This window comes from Pristiophorus japonicus, chromosome 8, assembly GCF_044704955.1.
Source record: "Pristiophorus japonicus isolate sPriJap1 chromosome 8, sPriJap1.hap1, whole genome shotgun sequence".
In the NCBI taxonomy this organism is placed as follows: Eukaryota; Metazoa; Chordata; class Chondrichthyes; family Pristiophoridae; genus Pristiophorus; species Pristiophorus japonicus.
The window spans coordinates 85610102-85630769 of NC_091984.1; the positions used below are offsets into that span (position 1 = coordinate 85610102).

The window sequence follows — 20668 nt, forward strand, 5'->3', positions numbered from 1 at the left end:
TGCATTCTTCATGGATTGATACTTTTTTGTATTGCTGCTTGAAAATATGCATTTCCAAACTTGAAATATAGGTGTGAAGAGTGTGCATCAATGAATGAGTCCAATGAGGTGCTTTATTTCAATGCATATAGAATCCTTTTGCCTTCATCAGATGAATTCTCTCCTAGTGCAATTTAGTATGCTGCTGATCTATGACCCAACTGGTGCAGTGTTTGGAGGAAATGCATCCCTGTGTAAGAATGGAAAAGGTACTACTTGTCTCAAAGATACTGTTTTTCTGCAAAGAAGTTGTGGTTTGACATTGCAAGGGCTAAGATTCCGCTCCCCCCCCCCCCCCCCCCCCCCGGCCCCATTGTTGCAGATTCTAAACATTTACTGAAAGATCAATGTTGAATATTTTGGCTAATGAAGCAGATGTCACTGAAATGGACACTGGTTAGTACCCATTTTTGTAAATCCTCCTCGCCCCCTTCTAAACTACTCTTCATATACAGGTCTCACTGGACCATATGCCCTCTGTGTCTTGAGAGAATGTTGAGACGTGTTCCTGCGCTTCTGCCAACTAGTGCTGGACCACAGTGTCCAGGCAGCTCTGTTTTGGCATCTTCTATTTAATACCTCCCTTGCTCCTCTTGCCTAGAAGGTAATGAGAGGAGACTGGCCAGTCTGCACAACAACCTACATTATCTACTACTTTTTTAAGGCACTGGATTTATACTCTCAATTTGCTGAGCCACCTTGATGGTGTGGATTCTTTAAGTTTTAGTATTTATGGTGAGCCTGAAATACTGGGACCTAGGATTTCAAAATAAATGCTGTAATGTGGAAGTCTAGCTTTTTTTTCTGTTGAAGTTTTAATAAAGGAGTACTTTTGAAATGTTACAAAAACAAGTGAGATACCATTAACGTGTCAATTAACTTAGTGAAATGGTATTTCATTTGTTTTAAATCTACAAATCCCAAGTCTATATATGCACATCTTGTGTATATTTTTGTCTGGTTGTTTTAACATTGCCCCAGCATGTTAAAATGGCCCATATAGTTGTTGCCAGATAGCAAATTGCTAATTTTGTTGAATCCAGAAAGACTATTGTTTAGACATGATAATGGCTATTTTTTTATTAGTGCACTGCAAAAAATATCCTCTGATATTTGCAAACTGGTAACCAATGTAAACTGTTACGTGAATTTATGTTACAGGTTTGCAACAGCGGAAATATGTTGTGTGTGACTTATTGCTTTATTGAATTAATTTCTCAATTTGAGTGGTGTAATGGATCAGACCTTGGTCTTTGACCCCTTGGATGATGGGATGAGCATCATCTCAATTTCCATTGCTTTCTTGGAGGGCAAGAGCCTGAAGTACCCTTAATTTAGTATTCCAACAAGCTGGAAATCTTAGCACCAGGAAGACTGACGGTAATATAGTTGAAACTGGAAGTATCTTTTGATGTGTGGTTAAGGCATGTTGCTGAAAAGTTTGGAAAGCTTTGTTATACCTGGCCTTGGATTGCTTGATGTGGACACTGGATATTTAAAAGCAGAACGTGTCCCATATCTGGCATTTCAAAACAGAAATCCATGCATTTCACCCAAAAACACTGCCGAATGTCAACATCTAGCCAGCTTCACTGTTTGTGAAAGACTTTAGCAAAAGGATGTGCAAAACAGCACTACAGTTACTTTTGGGGAAAGATTTCTTTCCATTCACTGGTGAAATCCACTAAATCTTTACAATGCAGCCTTTCTGGTGTCCTGTTAAATCCTTGATTCCTTTAGTAGAAATCACAAACCTATAGGCATAAATGGTTATTAATTATTCCACATTTTATTAATTGTTGGAGCAGCAGATTTACTTGAGGTGTACAAGCTGTAGTCCACCGAATTACTCTATCCCAGATGTTCTAAAGGTGGCTTTTCCCTACCTCTACTGTAAGGTACCCTGTTGTATGCTTTTGGAATTTGTATTTGCAAATGGGATAGACTGGGATGGAGAAACTGCTTGTATGGTCCTTATCTCTCATGATGATTGGGGAATGCTGTCCACAATTGAGTATTCTCATTCATAATGTCCCATCATAGGAAGTTCACCATGAAATGTCTGCTTCTGGACTGACTAAGGACCTTGGGAGTGACTGAGATGCTAGTAAGTATATAGGTATCTATAACACACTACTCTAGAACTTCAGCATTAGCTAGGCTGACACTTGAATACAGTAGGAAAGGAATCTTATGGGATTTTTTGAGGCATAGACCTTTAGGTGAGTTGTTAACTTGTGATCTAGCCTGCCTGCTTTTAAAGTTTAGGTGAAGATTAAAGATCCTATAGGACTTGAAGACTAGTTAATCTGCTTTTGTAATGGTTGAAGGAAGAATTTATCCTGGCTAACACAAGTCCCTTAACCACTACCACCAAAAAAGATTATCTAGTCATTCATCTCATTATGGCATTTTGCTGTGTGCAGAATGCTAAATAAATTTGCTTACATATGTTACTGCAATATAATTTATTCTATTCACATTGAAACATGAGAAGGTGCTTTACATAAAAGCAATTCCTGTTTAAAATAAATAACTAAAAATCCTGTACTCTGTCTCTTCAAAGGAACCCATTCTTAACCCATGTTCTCACTAAGTACCACCTAATCTCCAACTTATTTTTCCTCTCCAATGACAGTGTTGTTTAAGATCTGTGCCATCTTTCCCATAACTTTGTTATCCCGATCCGCCATTGTCCCTCCCACTGCACTGACACAGCCTAACACAAGTCGCATGACATTCACTGACTAATTCATTATTCCTGCTCCACCTCTGCATTCTTAAATATGGTCGGATCCTACATCCTGTGCCACCGCCTCTCTTGTAATGTCCAGTTAAGTGGGTTCATGGTTGATTGGTTTCAATGTTATCTGATTGTAACCTGACCATCTCAAGCAATAGCTTTTCTTCCCATCCCTGCATTGTCGTTTTAGGAGTTCCCCCTCAAGATCCATCCTTAACCCCTCTTATTAACATGCTGATTCTTGGCAACAACATTGGCAGGTACAGGGTCTGCTAATGATGCTCTGCTCTACTCTTCCACCTCTAAGCCTCTCCAAATTCAGTTTTGGAAGTGCCATAATTTCCTACAGCTAAACATTGGGAAGGCTAAAACCATCTTCTTTAGCCCCTTGCACAAACTCCATATCCTTGCCATTGACTATTTCCCCCTACCTGACCACACTCTGGCTGAATCACACTGCTCAACTTTGGGTTGTTTAATTTATGGCTACCTGCAAACTATATTTCCTGTCTGCTACTACTAAAATCATAGAAATTTATGGCAGAGGGAGGCCACTCAACCCATTGTCTGTGCCAGTCAAAAAAGTTATCCAGCCTAATCCCACTTTCCAACTTTTGGTTTGTAGCTATACAGATTATGGCACTTCAAGTGCTTATCCAAGTAGTTTTTAAATGTGATGAGCGTTTCTGCCTCTCCCACCCTTTCAGGCAGTGCGTTCCAGAGCCCCAACGCCCTCAGTGAAAACATTTCTCAATTCCTCTAATCCAACCAGTTACTTTAAATCTATGCCCCCTGGTAATTGACCTCTTTGCTAAAGGAAATATGTGCTTCCTATCCATTCTAGGCCCCTCATAATTTTATACACCTCAATTAAGTCTATCAGCCTCCTCTGCTCCAAAGAGAAAAACCCCAGCCTATCCAATCTTTACTCATAGCTAAAATTCTCCAGTCCTGGCAAGATTCGTGTAAATCACCTCGAGTGTATTCATCTCTTTCCTGTAATGTGGTGACCAGAACTGTGCGCAGTACTGTAGCTGTGGCCTAATTAGTGTTTTATACGCCCCCGATAAGTCCTCTTAGCCACCTCTGTTCCAAAGAAAACAATCCCAGCCTATTCAATCTTTCCTCATAGCTAAAATTCTCCTTTACAGTTCCAGCATAACCGCTCTGCTCTTATATTCTATGGCTCGGCTAATAAATCCCGTATGCCCTCTTAACCACTGTATCTACCTGTCCTGCTACCTTCAGGGATCTGTGGACATGCTCTGTTGCTCTTCATTTCTCAGTATCCTACCATTTATTGTGTATTCCCATTCCTTGTTGGCCCTCCCCAAATGCATTACCTCACACTTCTCCGGATTGAATTCCATTTGCTGCTTTTCTGCCCACATGACCAGTCCATTGATCTCTTCCTGCAGTCTACAGCTTTCTTCCTCACTATCTGCCACATGCCCAATTTTTGTATCATCTGCAAACTTTTTAATCATGCCCCCTAAACTGGGTATATAGGAACAGGAGTATGCCATTCAGCACCTCGAGCCTGTTCTGCCATTCAGTTAGATCATGGCTGATATGTATCATAACTCCTTTACCTATCTTGGTTCTAAAACCCTTAATGCTATTACCTAACAAAAACCTACCAATCTTGGTTTTGAAATGTTCAATTAATATGGGCTCAACAGCTTTTTGGTTTGGATGAGGGAGAGTTCCAGATTTCTAGTAACATTTTGTGTGAAGAAGTGCTTCCTGACATCACCTCGATCTGTAGCTCTAATTTTAAGGTTATGCCCCCTTGTCTGGATTCCTTCACCAGAGGAAATAGTTTCTCTCTATCCTGTCAAATCTCATTTTAGCACCTCAATTAGATCACCTTTAATCTTCCATATTTGAAGAATACAAGCCTAGTCTATGCAACCTGTCTTCATATTTTAATCTTGGTATTCTGGTAAATCTGCTTTCTTCCCCCCCCCCCCCCCCCAGCTAATGTATCCTTCCTGAGGTGCAGTGCCCAGAACTGAACAGACTACACCAGATGGGGTACAACCAGAGCTTTAAATAACAGTAATTTCTATCCCTTTATGTTCCTGTTCCCTGTATAAGGGCCAACATTCCATTAGCCTTTTTAATTCTTGTTTGTAGATATCTCCTAGCTTATGCTGGTTTCTGTACATGGACCCATAAATCTCCGCTCCACAGTACCTAGCTTTTCACCATTTAGAAAATACGTCTATCTTTTGTGTCCAAAGTGGATGACCTCACACTTCCCCACATTAAACTCCATCTGCCAGTTTTTACCCACTGTCAATGTCCCTTGGCAACTTTCATTATATTTGATGTGATTGGTCAGCAAAAATCTGTTTGGATGTGTTGAATTGTGTTAGTATATGCAATATGTTTGTGAGGAACATTGTCTTTTTTTAAACCGGGTTTGCCTATACTAAAGATAAGCTGTTTTGTTTGCAAAGTGAAATTGAATAGAATGCTATTTAAACACTGGAAGATGTGTATGTTCTCCATTATTGCGCAGTGGAAACAGTCTTGCTGTATTGGTCAGTCCTTTTGTGGAAAAATTAACCTTGCGAAAGAAAGACATTTGCAGTTTTTTAATCGGATTGTTATTTAGGTTCAATAGGATTTGGTTTACCTATTTAGTCATTTGATCTAATTGTTTTGCCATGATTGGGTTAATGTAATAGATCTGCACTGGCCTAGTTATTTTGTTTTGAGCAGCTGTTTACTTTGATCTGAACTAGTTTTTTCATGTTTACAAATCAAGCATAAAAACAATACAAATTTAAGGAAAATATTGCTCCCTACATTACAGAATGATGTATTAAGTGGTTTTTTATCCTAGTGTTTATCCCTCCCCACTCCACTGGTGGAAGGACGGACTAAATCTGATGGTATTGGCAATTCCTAGGAACAAATTGAGATTTGACTAGCTAAGTTTATAAAAAAATATATATATTCTTGGATGGATTAATGTTGGCAATCCCATATTTATTTCCCATTCCTTGCTGTCCTTTAGGACATTGAGTCAACCATTTAGTGTGGAACTGGAGTTGCGTGTAGGCAAGACCCAGGTAGGGATGGTGGGTTCCTTTTCATTTTCATAACTAATGGTGGGATTTAAATTCATCACCTCTGTTGCTAATCAAGTACCATAACCACTAGGCTACTGTACCCTAATCATTCAATGAGATACTAGCATTTCAGTATTTCCAGTTATGGTCCCTATAATCGGGAATTAAACCTGAACTTAAAGTTATGAAAATCAAACTTGACTTCTCAGCAGGGAGGAGAGAACTTTGGAGGGGAGGTTCACTTAATATCTCTAGCAGCAGGTTACAGGAGGCTTTGGTGGTACTAGAAGTAGGCTGCAAAGTCCAGTAGGCGAAGCAAAAGCACAATTCAGAGGCATCCAGAAATACCCTCTAATTATTTCTTTAAAAATGAGAGGTTCACCCACTTTTTTGAGAACACAACAAATATTTTATACCAATTAAAACTGACTTGGAAGTTACTATGCACAATAGCATAAGGGAGCTGAATTTAAGGAGCAGCAGATACTGTAAAGGAGGATGTACAATATGATTTTATTTTATTCAGTGGAGCAACATGATCTCAATGTGACACTTTGCTTGCACACCAGTAAAAAGTTCATGCTCATGAGAAGTCAACTGGCCACAAGTTAATTTTTAATTTTGAAATTGTATTTTTCTTTCCGTATCTTGGCAGTTCCATTGTGTGTAATAAGTGATGTAATGCTTCATTAGTGTGGAAATACTGCATTAAATACCTTTGCATTATTGGTCACTTACAATCATTAAAGGAGTTTTTAATGAAAGCTTGTGGCAAATTATGCCAATGGCATGAGGAAAAGGGATAAACTTTGTGCTTGTAATTACATTGACTTGTGTTAAGTGAAATTAAAAGGCTTGCCTTTTTCTTGCACAGTATCTTTAAAGCACCCCAAGTGTCCTTTCAGTTACAGTTTAATTAAGCCCCCTCACATTGAGGGCATAGCAAGGAAACTAATATGGAAGAGGTAGAAGGCTAAAATGGTATTGAGGGAAGATTTAATAAATATTGGAAACACAGGAAGATGCAGGGCAATGGGAATAGTTTTGGATTGCTCTAACCAAGAGCTGGCAGAGGCATCATGGGTAAAATGGTCTCCTGTGCTGTAAACATGTAAAATGTTATGGTTTATGAAGTGCAGGTTACTTTGAGTAGACCACATGAATTTTATTTGGTTAATATGCAGTTGCAGGATTGTGTTTTAGCTTAATGTGTTTGCAGGTGGTGGGGCAGAAACCATTTTAATGGGAAGGTTGTGTATTAGGATACTCCAGTTTGATGAACTTTAGTTACATGTTTTCCCAGTTGCAGTTAGGTTTCGCTTTCAAAACTACTTCACACGTCGAGCCCTTTAGTATCACTACTTGTAGCTGAATGCATGGAACTTTACTAAAAACAAAACTATGTTTCAAAAATAGGATCACCTCCGTGTTTCATTACTCAAGATTGTACATATTTCATGGGAAGAATTTGAGAAAATTCAGCTAAACAGTATCTACCATGTCTTTCTGCCATGTGTAAGTTACCAGAGGATGTGACTAATAGTTTATATTGAATGGTATTTCCCTTCACTCCACAGCAACATGTTTTAATTAAATTCAGTAAACTCCATTCAGAAATATATCTGCTAATGTCATTCAGAGTGCACTGAGACTATGGAACACACCTGATGCATCCTGGAACAATCAGTAAACATGTACAATTCTACATGTGGTATAGAAAATAATGGTAAGGCTTAGATTACTTTTTATAAATGGCTTCAGGTAGCTCTTGCAGTTGACTGCATCATTTGGTTAAGTCACAACATTGAAAGCTATCCTTCAATTTTACCCCCTCCTTGAAGACATTGATTCATGCTGGTATACCTGTCAGAGTGCCACTCTTGTGTATCTTGTGCAAGTGGCTATTCATCGGAGTCTAGACGGTGAATGCTGTATTTTGCTAGCATCCAGGGATGCACTGTTTACTGCAGGGTCATGTGATAGCAACATGGAATAGGGATTGGCAGCTGATGGCATATCAAAAATGTATTAATGTAACAGGCATAATACACCTTTGCCATGAAAAAGATCATGTTTCACAACAGTTCATTGAAAAATCTTAGTGAATTTAAATGAATTGCAGTTATAAATCCTAATAACTAGGTTGTACGTGAGAGCCAAATACATTTGTAGTGGAATATTGTTGATGCAATTCAGAAGGTTTGAGTCAGAATATGTTCTCGTTAAAATGCACAGCGGTGGTTTGCAGAAGAATAATAAACTTTCCAGTTGGGAAAAGAACGAATTGAAATTATTCAGCTGGTTATTCTATTTTGTGTTCCAGTTCTCATCTTTTATCCTACACAATTAAAAGCATTAATCCACAATGGGGTACAGTTGGGAGATCACCAGCAGTATTGATAACTTGCACAAATGGCCATTCCTCATTCATGAGCTTAAACAGTGGCTCCTGGCAGGCTTTTTCACCATTGAGTTTGATCGTGCTCTCTCAAGGCATTCATACACCGCACCTTCCTGCAGGATCACTTCAGAGCAGTAACACGCGTGCACATAGTCCTCTGATTCTTTGGGGTGCTCTACCCCAATAGTTGAACTATATGCTGATATTTGCTATTTCGGCTTGCACATGAAGGTGAGCTTTCTCTGATCTATAACAGCCAGCCACAGTGTATGTTTTCTAGCAGGAGCCACTTACTAATGCTGAAAAGCTCTCACCATACAGCAAACCCAAATTTTGTGCTCTGCTACACCCCCACCAATTCCAGGGGCATTGATGATTGCTGCTGCTCCTCATGGTCTCATGATTGCAGCATTTACCCCAGTCCATCATCCATCTTTGCAGCCTCAAATCTAAAGGATGCAGGCTTTAGTGCATAGTCTGCAAACAACATAGACCATCACCAGCTTTTGTCTTGGTGCATGAAACGATATCGTATCGTCTCCTCTCCTATAACAATACTCTAGCTTCCCCCCCCCCCCCCCCCCCTCCCAACCACATCTGACCCAGCTTTGTTCCTGACCTCTACTTCCTGGTCCAATACTTGTGCATTTCCGTTGCTTCCTTTCCTCTGGTATTGTTTTGCTCTTTCAAAAGTGCTGTCATTACCTTTGTCCTTTTCTAAAAAGCTCACCCTCGCCCCATCTGGCTTCTCCAGACACTTCTATTTCCAACGTTCTTGAATGCAGTGTTGCCATCCATGTCAGTCATATCACTCCCTTTTAAACTAGTTTATATTCCACCGTCAGACCTGGGCAGTCACCAATGATATTCGATATTATCCCTTCCCTACCTTAATGCGATGATCACTTGATCCTGCTGCATTGACTCCTTTGAAATTGCCTTTTCTTGGTCCTACCTAACCCACTAGTCAGCACATCTGCAAAGGTTTCTGGTATGCCCCAAAGTTCCATCTTTGATTTATCCCTCATCTACATATTGCTGTTCAAATTATCTGTAACCGTAGGGTCAGCTAACTATACCCAGTTTCACCTCTACATCACCACCCTGTACTCCACAGCTGTAACTGCGCATTGAGTTGTATGAGCCAGAACTATTTCCTGCCCAATTGGCATAACTGAAGTCATCCTGTCTAACTTCTGTTTAAAAACTTTGCACAGTAGTCTTGATTGTATCCCTCTTAGCTCAGGTTAAAGCAAAGGGTGCACAACCTCGGTGTCCCAAGCATCAAACCCCACATGCAGTCCAGCTCAAAGATGGTCTATTTCCACCTCTGTCCCTACCTCGTCCCACAACTTCTGAAATGCTTATCCACACCTTAATTACTTCAATGCTCTTTCTGGTTCCATACTACACAAAATCTGAATTCACCGGAACTGGGCTGCCTGCATCTTCTGTCCTGCTCATCTATACTCCTTGGCCTTGTATCCCCAGCACATTGCCCTGATTTACAGAGCCCACCATGGCATTGCTCCACTCGAGTAATCACTTCTGTAATCACTTGCCACCTTACTCTCCTGGTTGCACGCTCCATTTTTCCAATTCATGCCTCCTGTGTTCTCCCTGGCATTAGTAAAGCCTTCAGCCATCAAGCCCCTGCTCGCTGAAATTTTTATCGTAAGCCCTTCCATTTTGCTACAATTTTTGTCATCTTCAGAATTCTCTTCCAACTACTGTAATGTTTGAATTAAACTATTGGGAATAGATGGCCCAGTGGTTCAACTTCTCTATTCTTTCCCTTCTCAGACTTGGGTTTGAAATAAGCCCAGATGGATGGCATGAAGTTTATTCCCTTTGTTGGCAAGAAGGTGTCGGCCTTGGTAGCATTGTCATCAGAATCAGAAGGTTGTAGGTTCAAGTTCCACTCCAGAGAATTGAAGCACCTAAGTGCGGTATTGAGGGAGTGCTGCACTGCTGGCGGTGCTATCTTTCAGACGAGACATTAAATCAAGCTCCTATATTGCAAAATGATATTTCATTCAAGTCCTAATTGTAAAGTAGTAGATATGATGTAAAATATCTCAAAATAATGCAGGTCAATAGCTTTAAGGCAGAGCGTTTCAGTGCATAGGGGAAAATAAATCACAATTTATTTTAAAATGAGGGAAATATTGGCTACTGAATCCTAAATATTATAAAAGGTTTTTGTACATTTATACATGTGTCTCAATCACCTTTTATTGCCATATTTTTCTTTTTTTTGAACAATTTTCCTGAAGCCTGAGCATGGTTCCATGGCCCTTAAGTATCTCACTTAAATGGCCATTGGAACCATTTATGACCCTAGACAGAGTGTTGGTTGGCTATTTGATCATGGGAGCATCAAAGCTGAGCTCGAATCTGCCCTAGACCAACATCCACATGCAAATTTACCAGCAGGAATCACTGGCCAGTAATTGGAAATGCGTGTTGATTTTCTCCTCCTGCTACCCTGTCTGGGAATCAAATATAGCACCTTCCCAGTCTGCATAGCTCCATACTATGCCAGTGCATTTAATAACCACTTGTATTTATATAGTTGTATTTGCTTAAAAACCTGTTGCATCTCTAACTTTTTCCAGTTTTGATAAATGGTCATCGACCTGAAACGTTAGCTCTGTTTCTCCACAGATGCTGCCTGACTTGCTGAGTATTTAAGCATTTTCTGTTTTTATTTCCAATTTCCAGCATCTGCAGTATTTTGCTTTTACAGTTGTATAGTGTTCCTCATGTTGAATGGATATCTTTAAATGTTATACAATACAGGGAAGGAAATGGGATATTGAGAGGGAAGAACAATTAGTTGGAATTAGGCAATGGGACTGAAAAGGTATGTGTAGATAAACATTTTCAACAGGCTTTTGAAAGCAGGAAGGGAGGAGGGGGTGTGAGAACACAGGCCATTAGTAGGGGAGTACAGGGAATGGGGAACAATGAACATATCTGTGCCAGAGGAGTAAAGTATGTGAGTGGGTAGGATGGGGTGAGTTCATGATGACATTTGAAGATAAGATGTTTGATGCAGGGAACCTGTGGAACTCTGCATGAGTCGGGGATGGAAGAGTGGGGTTATGAATGTGTAAGGAAAGGATTATAGCATTTTGCATGAGTTCCAATTTATGGAGGATGGAAGCAGGCAAGATGGGATGGAGCATTAGAGGTCACACCTGGAAATTATACTCATGGACTAGAATTTCAGCAACAGTGGTAGAGGTGGAGCTGGAAGAAAGCAGTTTTGATGACTGAACAAATTAAACTTTAAATAGATAGTGGTTGAGGAAGTTGATGGACCAAGTAGAGAGGCATGGGAGGAGAAAAGCGTGTTTTGTTTTGTTTGCATTCAGTCGAAGGAAATGTTCATGCATCAAAAACTTAAGCATCAGGAGTTACTGCTACCTGTTAAACTGCTGGCTGGAGGAGTCCGGGAGCAATAATTTTGTGAAATGCTCCATTAACTGACATCATGAATTGTGTTTAAGATGTCATTAAGTTCCAGTGCTATCATTAACGGGGGAGCGATGTCTACAAACGGAGTGACTGCTGCCAACGAACCAGAAGCTGTGCAGAAGCGTTCTGCACATTAATCTGGAAATTTCAATGATGTTTCTTTTTTTCAGAGCCCGTGAGATCCGAAGGCCTTCTCTGTGATACTGACATTTTTCGCCTGGCCTGCTTCATGTTGCTTGCATTTTTTCCCCAGACCCCGTCAGTCCCGAAGCAAACAACCAATAAACACAGACTGCATGCGCAACTACTTCTGGTTCATTGGCAGCAACAACTTATATTCATATAGTGCCTTTAACATAGTAAAATGTCCCAAGGCACTTCACAGGAGGGTTTTAAGACAAAACAAATAAATTTGACACTGAGCTGCATAAGAAGAAATTATGGCAGATGACCAAAGAGGTAGGTTTTAAAGAGTATCTTAAAGGAGGTAGAGAGGCGGAGAGGTTTAGGGAGGGAGTTCCAGAGCTTGGGGCCGAGGCAGCTGAAGACACGGCCACCAATGGTTGAGCAGTTATAATCAGGGATGCTCAAGAGGGTAGAATTAGAGGAGTGCAGATAGCACGGGGGTTGGGGCTGGAGGAGATAACAGAGATAGGGAGGGGTGAGACCATGGAGGGATTTGAAAACCAGGATAAAAATTTTGAAATTGAGGCATGATGGGTGAGCGGGACTTGGTTCGAGTTAGGACACGGGCTGCTGAGTTTTGATGACCTCAAGTTTACGTAGGGTTAAATGTGGGAGGCCAGACAGGAGTGCTTTGGAGTAGTCAAGAGGTAACAAAGGCATGGTTGTCACGTCTGTCCAGAAAAAAAATCTACAGAAAACATCTCCCAGACTGCCTCCAGCCAGCAGTTCTACAGTTTAAAAAAAATACTCGAGTTGAGACGCAGCTATCTCACCTTGTGTATTTAACAATATTATTGAGACATTCTATTTTACATGTGCCTGTGCACTGTGACATTACAATTAGTCCCAAATCCTTACCCCCTTGTAGTACAGTACCTGTTTAATCCACATGCAACCTTTCTAGAAGGATGCTCAAACTATCGTGTAGCACGATGTTGAAAAACAGCAAGAAGTGCCCATTATCTGAGAATATAATACTTTCCCTGGTCAGCAATGGATGCTCTCAAAATATTATATACAGATTGATTAAGAAAATTAACAAATGTGATTATCTTATTCCACAAGCGAACTACAATCAATTTTCACTACATCTAATGTTAGTTTCCCTCCATAGGAGATTTCCATTCTAGATAAGGAAGGAAGAGGCATGAATGAAAAGGAGTTTGAAAAAATGTCACTGTTGGTCTCTGTACTGTTGTCAGTAATGTGTAGGAAGTTGGAGGGGATGTAACCAACATTTTGGTTCATTATGGAGTTGTTTGAATCTGAGAGCTCCTGGTTAATTTCCACTGAGGGCAACCTTTCAATGTATAAACAAGGAAGTTGGCACTTGTAGTCCAGAATGTTCGCTTGGCTGTTCCCTGGTGAAAGACCTCCTTGGCTCAGTTCCTTGCTCTGATGCAGCTGACTAGCTGTGGACTGAATTAGTAATACGGATAGCTGGGTACTCTGATTTTGGTCAACATTCTCCATACTGCTGCAGAATTCCTGCTCTGATGACATTTCCTCTACTTGTAGCGTCTCGGGATCTTCATAAGTAGAAGCTGATTCCGTTTGGAAGACATTGTATCTTATGTCCATCTTGCCCTGTAGTAAGAAAAGAGAGCAGATTCAGGAATCGTGCATATGTAGATCAAATTTCAAGACTGCAAATAGCCATAGATAAGTATATTTTATAATTTTGTTAAAGGGTCTTTAGGTAAATTTTGCCTTTTCCCCAATCCCGTTCTTCATTCTGTTCTTTTGCATTCAAATTTTTTTTTTCTGCTGGCAGGTGGAAGCATACAGTTACGGGGTGGGCCTCTCACTGGCAACTGCAAACTTTCCCTGCAATTGGTTGCCATGAAGCAGCAGAGACCATGAAGGTCTGACTCTGATTTTCACTTCCTTCTATTTGGGGATGCTGCAGGAGGTTATGATCAATCTCTTTGGTTTATATTTCATACATTTCCAAAACAGGCCAATCTCTCAAATCAAATGGGTGGCAACCCTAAGGTTGCATCCCAACCTGATGAGGGATAGTGACACTTTTGGGTCCCTGATTAAAATGGGCTAGAGGAAAATTCACTGAGAAAAAAAACATCCAAGAGACAAAAAGATGGCTATATCTGAAAGAAATTGTGTACTTCTTTTTTCTTTGCCAAAATTACCCTTGAGCATTGAAGAAATACTGTTACTGAAATTGTTAATATAATTTTGGAGGTTATAGGGAAAGGTGTAGATTGAATGCTCCATGGGACATTATGCTTTGTGTACTGCTCAGGGGAGGGGGTGGAAATTATGTCTTTGGAGGGCAGCTGGCCAAATTGAATTGTAGAGATCTGAGGATGGATGAAAATGCTGAAGTTTTGACTATCTTTACTGATTCGGGGCATATATGCAGATGCCTAAATGGATGGATTAGTTATGACTGGATCAATCTTTGTTTTTCGGGAAAAGTTAAACCTATTAAACTGATTCTGTTTAAAAAGTAATGAGCGCCACAATTTTCAGGTCTTAGGAAAGAATGTGTTAATGTAGGAAATTGCATGATGAGTCTGCAGAGGAACAGCATGTAGGATGGCACTTTTAGCTTGCGGTGTGGGGGGAGGGAGGAGGAGAAAAAGTTCAGAGGAGCACCGACAATTGTCGAATTATTACAGAGATAAAGCTTGTGACAAAGTTGTTGGCCAGAGGTAAGCGAGGGCTCAACTTGTTAGACAATATTTTGTAAAAGGTTGGGTAGGTAGGTTGTTTCTGTGCAGAGCAAATTTTAAGTGGTGCTTTCTTGTGCATATGTGAATTGCTGTGATATCTGGGACCAATCGGCAGAAGTTGCATTTTCCCTCTGTTTAACTAGAGTGGGTTTTCAAAAATCCACAGGCAAACTGCTATAGAAATATAGAAAAATAGATGCAGGGGTAGGCCGTTCGGCCCTTCGAGCCTGCACCACCATTCAATAAGATCATGGCTGATCATTCACCTCAGTACCTCTTTCCTGCTTTCTCTCCATACCCCTTGATCCCCTTAGCTGTAAGGGCCATATCCAACTCCCTTTGGAATATATCTAACAAACTGGCATCAACAACTCTCTGCGGAAGAGAATTCCACAGGTTAACAACAGAGTGGACATCGCTCCCTGTCTTATCGACTCCCTTCCTAACTCGGGTCAGTAACTTTATCTGCATAAAGCTTTGGCAGGATTGTTGTACAGTCCTCGTTATTCAGTATAAGTGCCAGGCTGGCTCAGTTAATGGCACTCTTTCCCCCTTGAGTCGTAAGATTGTGGGCTCAAGTTCAATAGACTTGAGCATATAATCCAGGTTGGCACTTCAGTACAGTACTGAGGCAGTGCAATCTTTGGATGAGATGTTAAATCGATACTCCGTCTGCTTTCTCAGGTGGACATAAAAGACTCCATTGCACTATTCAAAGAGCAGAGAAGTTCTCCCTGGCCAATATTTATCATTCAAGCAACATCACTAAAATAAATTATCTGGTCATTGCTGTTTGTGGGACCTTACTCTGTACAAATTGGTTGTCATGTTTCCTAACAGTACAACAAAAAGGTACCTAGGAAACAGCAGACACTGAGCCAAAGAAAGGTAAAAAGATAGACTTTAAAAATGTGTGTTTGTATTATGTCTTTCATAACCCCAGGAGGATGCAATTTTCACTTTACAGCCAATGAAATACTGTTTGAAGCTGTAATGTAGGAAACGTGGCAGCCACTTTGCCCAAAGCTCCCACAAACAGCAATGTAGTAATGACCAGATAATCTGTTTGTGATGTTGATTGAGGGATAAATATTGTCCAGGACACCAGGGATAACTCTCCTTCTTTGAAATAGTGCCATAAGATGTTTTACCTCTACCTGAGAGTGCAGATGTTTAACATCTCATCCAAAAGACGGCACCTTCAATAGTGTAGCACTCCTTCAGCACTGCACTGGAATGCCAGCCTAGACTTTTGATCTCAAGTCTCTGGAGTGGGACTTGAACCCACAACCTTCTGACTTGGGCGAAAGTGCTACCAACTGAGCCATGGCAGAGACTGTTTGAAATGGGACTAATTGGATAGCTCTTCCAAAGAGCCGGCACAGGCATGATGGGCCGACTGGCCTACTTTTGGGTTCATCATTATATGATTGTATGTTAGAGCACGTGATCAAATGCTTGGTTAAAGAGGTAGATTTTAAGCAGCATCTTGGGGAAAGAGAGTGATGGAGAGGTGAAGAGGTTGGGGGGGGGGGGAAGATTCCAGAATTTCGGGCCGAGAAGTCACAGCTGCCAATGGTGGGGCAAAGGAAGTGGGGGATGCACAAGAGGCGAGTTGCCATCTGCCCATCTGTTTGTAAAAAGCCCGCCTGTGCTTTCTGCGCTCTTTTTTTCCCCTCCTTTTTCCTTCACCCTGCTTGCTCACCGTTTTGCTTTATTCTTGGAAAATGCACTGCGACATCTTTGAATGTGAGGACCACTATTAAAAAGGTTACAAGTGGAGCATGTCTTGTCTTCCTGTTCTTGGGTTGGATAATAGTGCTCCATCTAGTGGCTTGACAAAGAACTGCTAAAATCTGTTCAATTTATTTGATTCAAATTCATTGAATTTGTTTGACAGACAAAGGAAAGTAGAAATGAAAGAGGAGGATTTTCCAAATAACTTCCATTTACTAACACATTCTACATGGGTTGGGATAGTATTTTCTAACATAGAATGGAAAGTTTTTATAACGGACATGTTACCTTAATTACAGTATATTCCTTTGCCCAAGAGCAGTTAGCTGGATCAGGAATGTTTCTAACATACAGTCGAGATGTGAGTTTTGATAAAATGGACCAAATCCTGTGACAATACAAAATACAAGTAAGATGAGTGCCTTTTGACAGTTCATACAATATAGCTTGAGGAATGATCACATACATTGATCATCCACATTCTGTAATATCTCTTTCGTGTTGAGGGCTATTTAGGCAAGTGGTGGGCTGAATTATATTTAAAGCTGCATATGGTGGCTGCCCAGAGAAGTCAGCATGGTCTCGATTCCTATTGGTCCTGGGTCCTCATTAAATTGTGCTCGGTGTCGCTGTGACACTAGCTCTCCAATTGGAAGCTGGCTGATCTGGAGTCGGGTAATCGGGCGGGGTGGCTGAATGTGAAAGGCCTGCAACAGCACTTTAAAGGGAAGGGGTACAAGTATCAGGAATGAAAACTAACTTCTGATTTGGAAAATGTTCACTTCAAAATCGGGCTGAAGTGTCAGATCATCATGTCAACTGAATAGTTACAATTTGAATATTCAGTAAGGCTAATGACATGCTGGCCTTTATATCCTAAGGACTGGAATTCAAGGGAGCAGAATTTAGACTGCAGCTGTACAAAACCCTGGTTAGAGCAGACCTGGAGTACTGTGAGCAGTTCTGGACACCATACCTTCAGAAATATATATTGGCCTTGGAGGGAGTGCAGCGTAGATTTACCAGAATTTTACCCGGACTGAAATGTCAAGTTACAAAGCGAGATTACACAAATTAGAGTTGTATTCCCTAGAATTTAGAAGATTAAGAGATGATCTGATTGAAGTTTTCAAGATATTAAGGGGAACAGATGGGGTAGATGAAGAGAAACTATTTGCGCTGGTTGGGGAGTCTAGGGCTAGGGGCATAGTCTAAAAATTAGAGCCAGGCCTTTTAGATGTGAAATTAGGAATCACTTCTACACAAAGTCGGTAGAAGATTGGAACTGGCAAATGGCAGTTAATGCTAGATCAATTGTTAATTGGACACATTTATTTTGTACTGTAAAAATGGCTGCCCCTTGTCTCTGGTCCCCATGGAGGATAAGCCACACCGAGGTTGCTCTGGAATGTGTAATTGGAACCGCCCAGCAGGAGTTCTCACTGACTTTGCAAATTGTAACTCAATCCACTTTGACTTCCAGAAGCCACAGATGATAGATCTCCCCAGAGCCACCAAATGTCAACCGAAGTTCCGTACCCCAACGCAAGTGCATGATCCCCTCCTCCACCATAGATGGGGCATTGTGTGCGGATTGTTAACCGGTTTATTGGGTATGAAGTGAATAATGACAGTGTCGTGATTTCTGGATTGGAAGAACCTCTCTCCCCTCTGATCCCACACCCCGTCTCGCTCTCCTTCCCCCACCCCCCCCCCCCCTTGCCAGCCGCCGTGGCTTAGCTCTCCCCGCTTGGCCACTCGTAGGCTCGCAGAGGATCAGAAGGCCCGGTCAGTGGTTGCTCGGAGGCTCGCGGAACGTGGCCGGACTGATTGCGGGGTCCTACTTCCAGTTCGGGACCGCACTTCCAGTTCAGGCGGGGACTTGACAGAAAAAGTACAGTAGAAATAGTCAGTCCCTTGTTAATTTTAAATCTGAGATTGACAGCTTTCTTATTAACCAAAGGTATTAAGGTATATGGAGTTCGATCAGTAATCACATGGCTGCAGTTGGGGTGGAGTGCAGAATGCTTCAGCGTAAGAGGTGTCGCAGTTGTGTGGGGCGGACTTGTTGGGCTGGGTGCTCTTTACATTTCCGCCATTGTTCATAGGTTTATATGTAACCTTCAGGGCTGGTGACCGAGGGCCGTGCGGCTCTTTGTCAGCCGGCACGGACATGATGGGCCAAAATGACCGCCTCCTGCGCTGTAAATTTCTGTTTCTATCAGCCATGATCTCATTGAATGGCAGAACAAGCTCAAGGGGCTAAATAGCCTATTCCTGCTAATTAAAACAAACCAAAATCTAACCCTTTCCTCCTTTTATGTAATGCACTCCTTTGAGTGGTCAGTCATATTTGAACAGATCAGGAGCAGGGATTGATTTAATTTATGCAAGTGAGGTATTGAGGAATGGGAATTTGGATAGTCCCAACTTACGGTAGGTGGACAATGAGCAACGGTCTGATGTCACAGCAAATTGATTATAAAATATTGTGCAGATAACTCAAGTTACTGCTTTGTTCCAACTATTGCTCTCTCCCAATCACCCCAACGGACACAATGTTAAAAGGCGGTACACTTAAAGGTTCGCTCCACTGTTCTGTTCACCTTTCTTATTTTAAGACTTGACTCTGCTGCTCTGCTTGCGTCTGACTGCTAACTTTGGGGAATCTAAGCTCCTCTGTTGTTGTTGCATTTTTCATGAGTGTGGGCAGGATTTGGGTGGGCCTGGGTGCTAATGGGGGAGGCATCGTGACCCTCCCAGGCCCACCAATGGCTACACCCATGCAAAAGGTAATGGATGAGAAATACTTGAATCTAAAGTGCATGAACCAGTCCGAACATAATTTTTAAAAAGAGCTCGACCCTTCTGATTTTTTTACTCTTCACTCACATCAAGTGGAGATCCTGCTGAATGGCACTCACAAGCTGCCACTGAAGATTGCGTAAATTGTTCTCCACTAACCAGTAACACTCAGCAAAGGCAAAATTGAAGAAGCAATTCCTGACTGCATGTACTGAATGGTAGATTGCAATAGTTTTTAAAAGAACTTTGGGAGGTGGGGAAAGATTTAAAAATGAAGACTGTTGTAAGTTTAATCTGTAGCATTGAAAAGGAGAAACAAGGTGCAAAAAGGATTGGGAGAGTCAGATAGCACTAGAATAAGAAATAGTACAGTATTAGGTGGGGGTTAGACCAAGTTTACAGTGCATGTGTGTGAATGCATGAAGTATGGTAAATAAGGTTGGTGAGCTGTAGGTGCAAATGGTCACATGGGAATATGTTGTGATGATAACTGAGACCTGGCTCAATAAAAGTGTAGGATTGGGTACTAAATATTTCTGGATACAAGGTGTTCAGGAAAGTTAGGGAAAGAAGGAAAAGAGGTGGAGTGGCAGTATTGTTTAAGAATATTATTACAGTGCTGGAGAGAGAGGGGTCAAGGACAGATTCTATTTGGTTAGAGTTGAGAAACAATAGAGGTGCTATTACACTACTAGGTGTATTCTATAGGCCACCAACTAATGGGAAGAATAGAGAGGTGCAAGAACTATAGAGACTTCAACTATAATAATATAGACTGGGATAGTATAAAGTGCAGAGAGGGGGAAGGATTTCTGAAGTATGTTCAGGAGAACTTTCTTGGCCAAGGAAGGAGGCATTGCTGGATCTGGTTCTGGGGAATGAGGTGGGTCAGGTGGATCAAGTGTCAGTAGGGGAACATTTAGGGAACAGTGATCATAGTATAAGGTTTAGATTAGCTATGGAAAAGGAAAGGGAGCAATCTAGAGTAAAACTATTTAATTGGAGGAAAGCCAATTTCAGTAGGTTGAGAATGGATCTGGCCTGGGTAAAGATTGGCAGGAAAAATTGTAATCAGATAACGGGTTGCCTTTAAAGGGGAGATGGTTTGTGTACAGTTGAGGTACATTCCCACAAGGGGGAAACGTAGGGCAACCAAAGCCGGAGCTCCCTGGATGATGAAAGAGATGGAGAGTAAGATGAAGCAGAAATGGCAGATGTCGGGTTAAAAATACAAGTGAGAATCAGGCCGAGTATAGAAAGTTCAGAGCGGAAGTGAAAAAGGAAATGAGAGGGGCAAAGAGAGAGTATGAGAACAGATTGGCAGTTAATATATAAAGGGAAATCCAAAAATTTTCTATAGACACATAAATAGTCAACAATAAGAGGAAGGGTGGGACCGATTAGGGACCATAATGGCGACCTATGCTTGGAAGAGAGAGAGCATGGCTGAGGTACTAAATGAGTACTTTGGCAGCATCTTCTTCCTTGGTAAGAA

At 41.2% G+C, this 20668-nt stretch overlaps 1 protein-coding gene across 1 annotated transcript in view; it reads right to left on the minus strand.

The window, feature by feature from the left end:
• Positions 1 to 12988: 12988 nt before the first annotated feature.
• The window catches only part of il12rb2 (interleukin 12 receptor, beta 2a), a 102586-nt gene continuing 94906 nt past the window's right edge, over positions 12989 to 20668 (minus strand). The window contains exons 17-18 of the mRNA XM_070888238.1: positions 16657 to 16756; positions 12989 to 13522 (exon numbers count right to left, since the gene is read on the minus strand). Of these exons, the coding sequence (XP_070744339.1) occupies positions 12989 to 13522; positions 16657 to 16756 (634 nt within the window). The remainder of the gene's footprint in view (positions 13523 to 16656; positions 16757 to 20668) is intronic.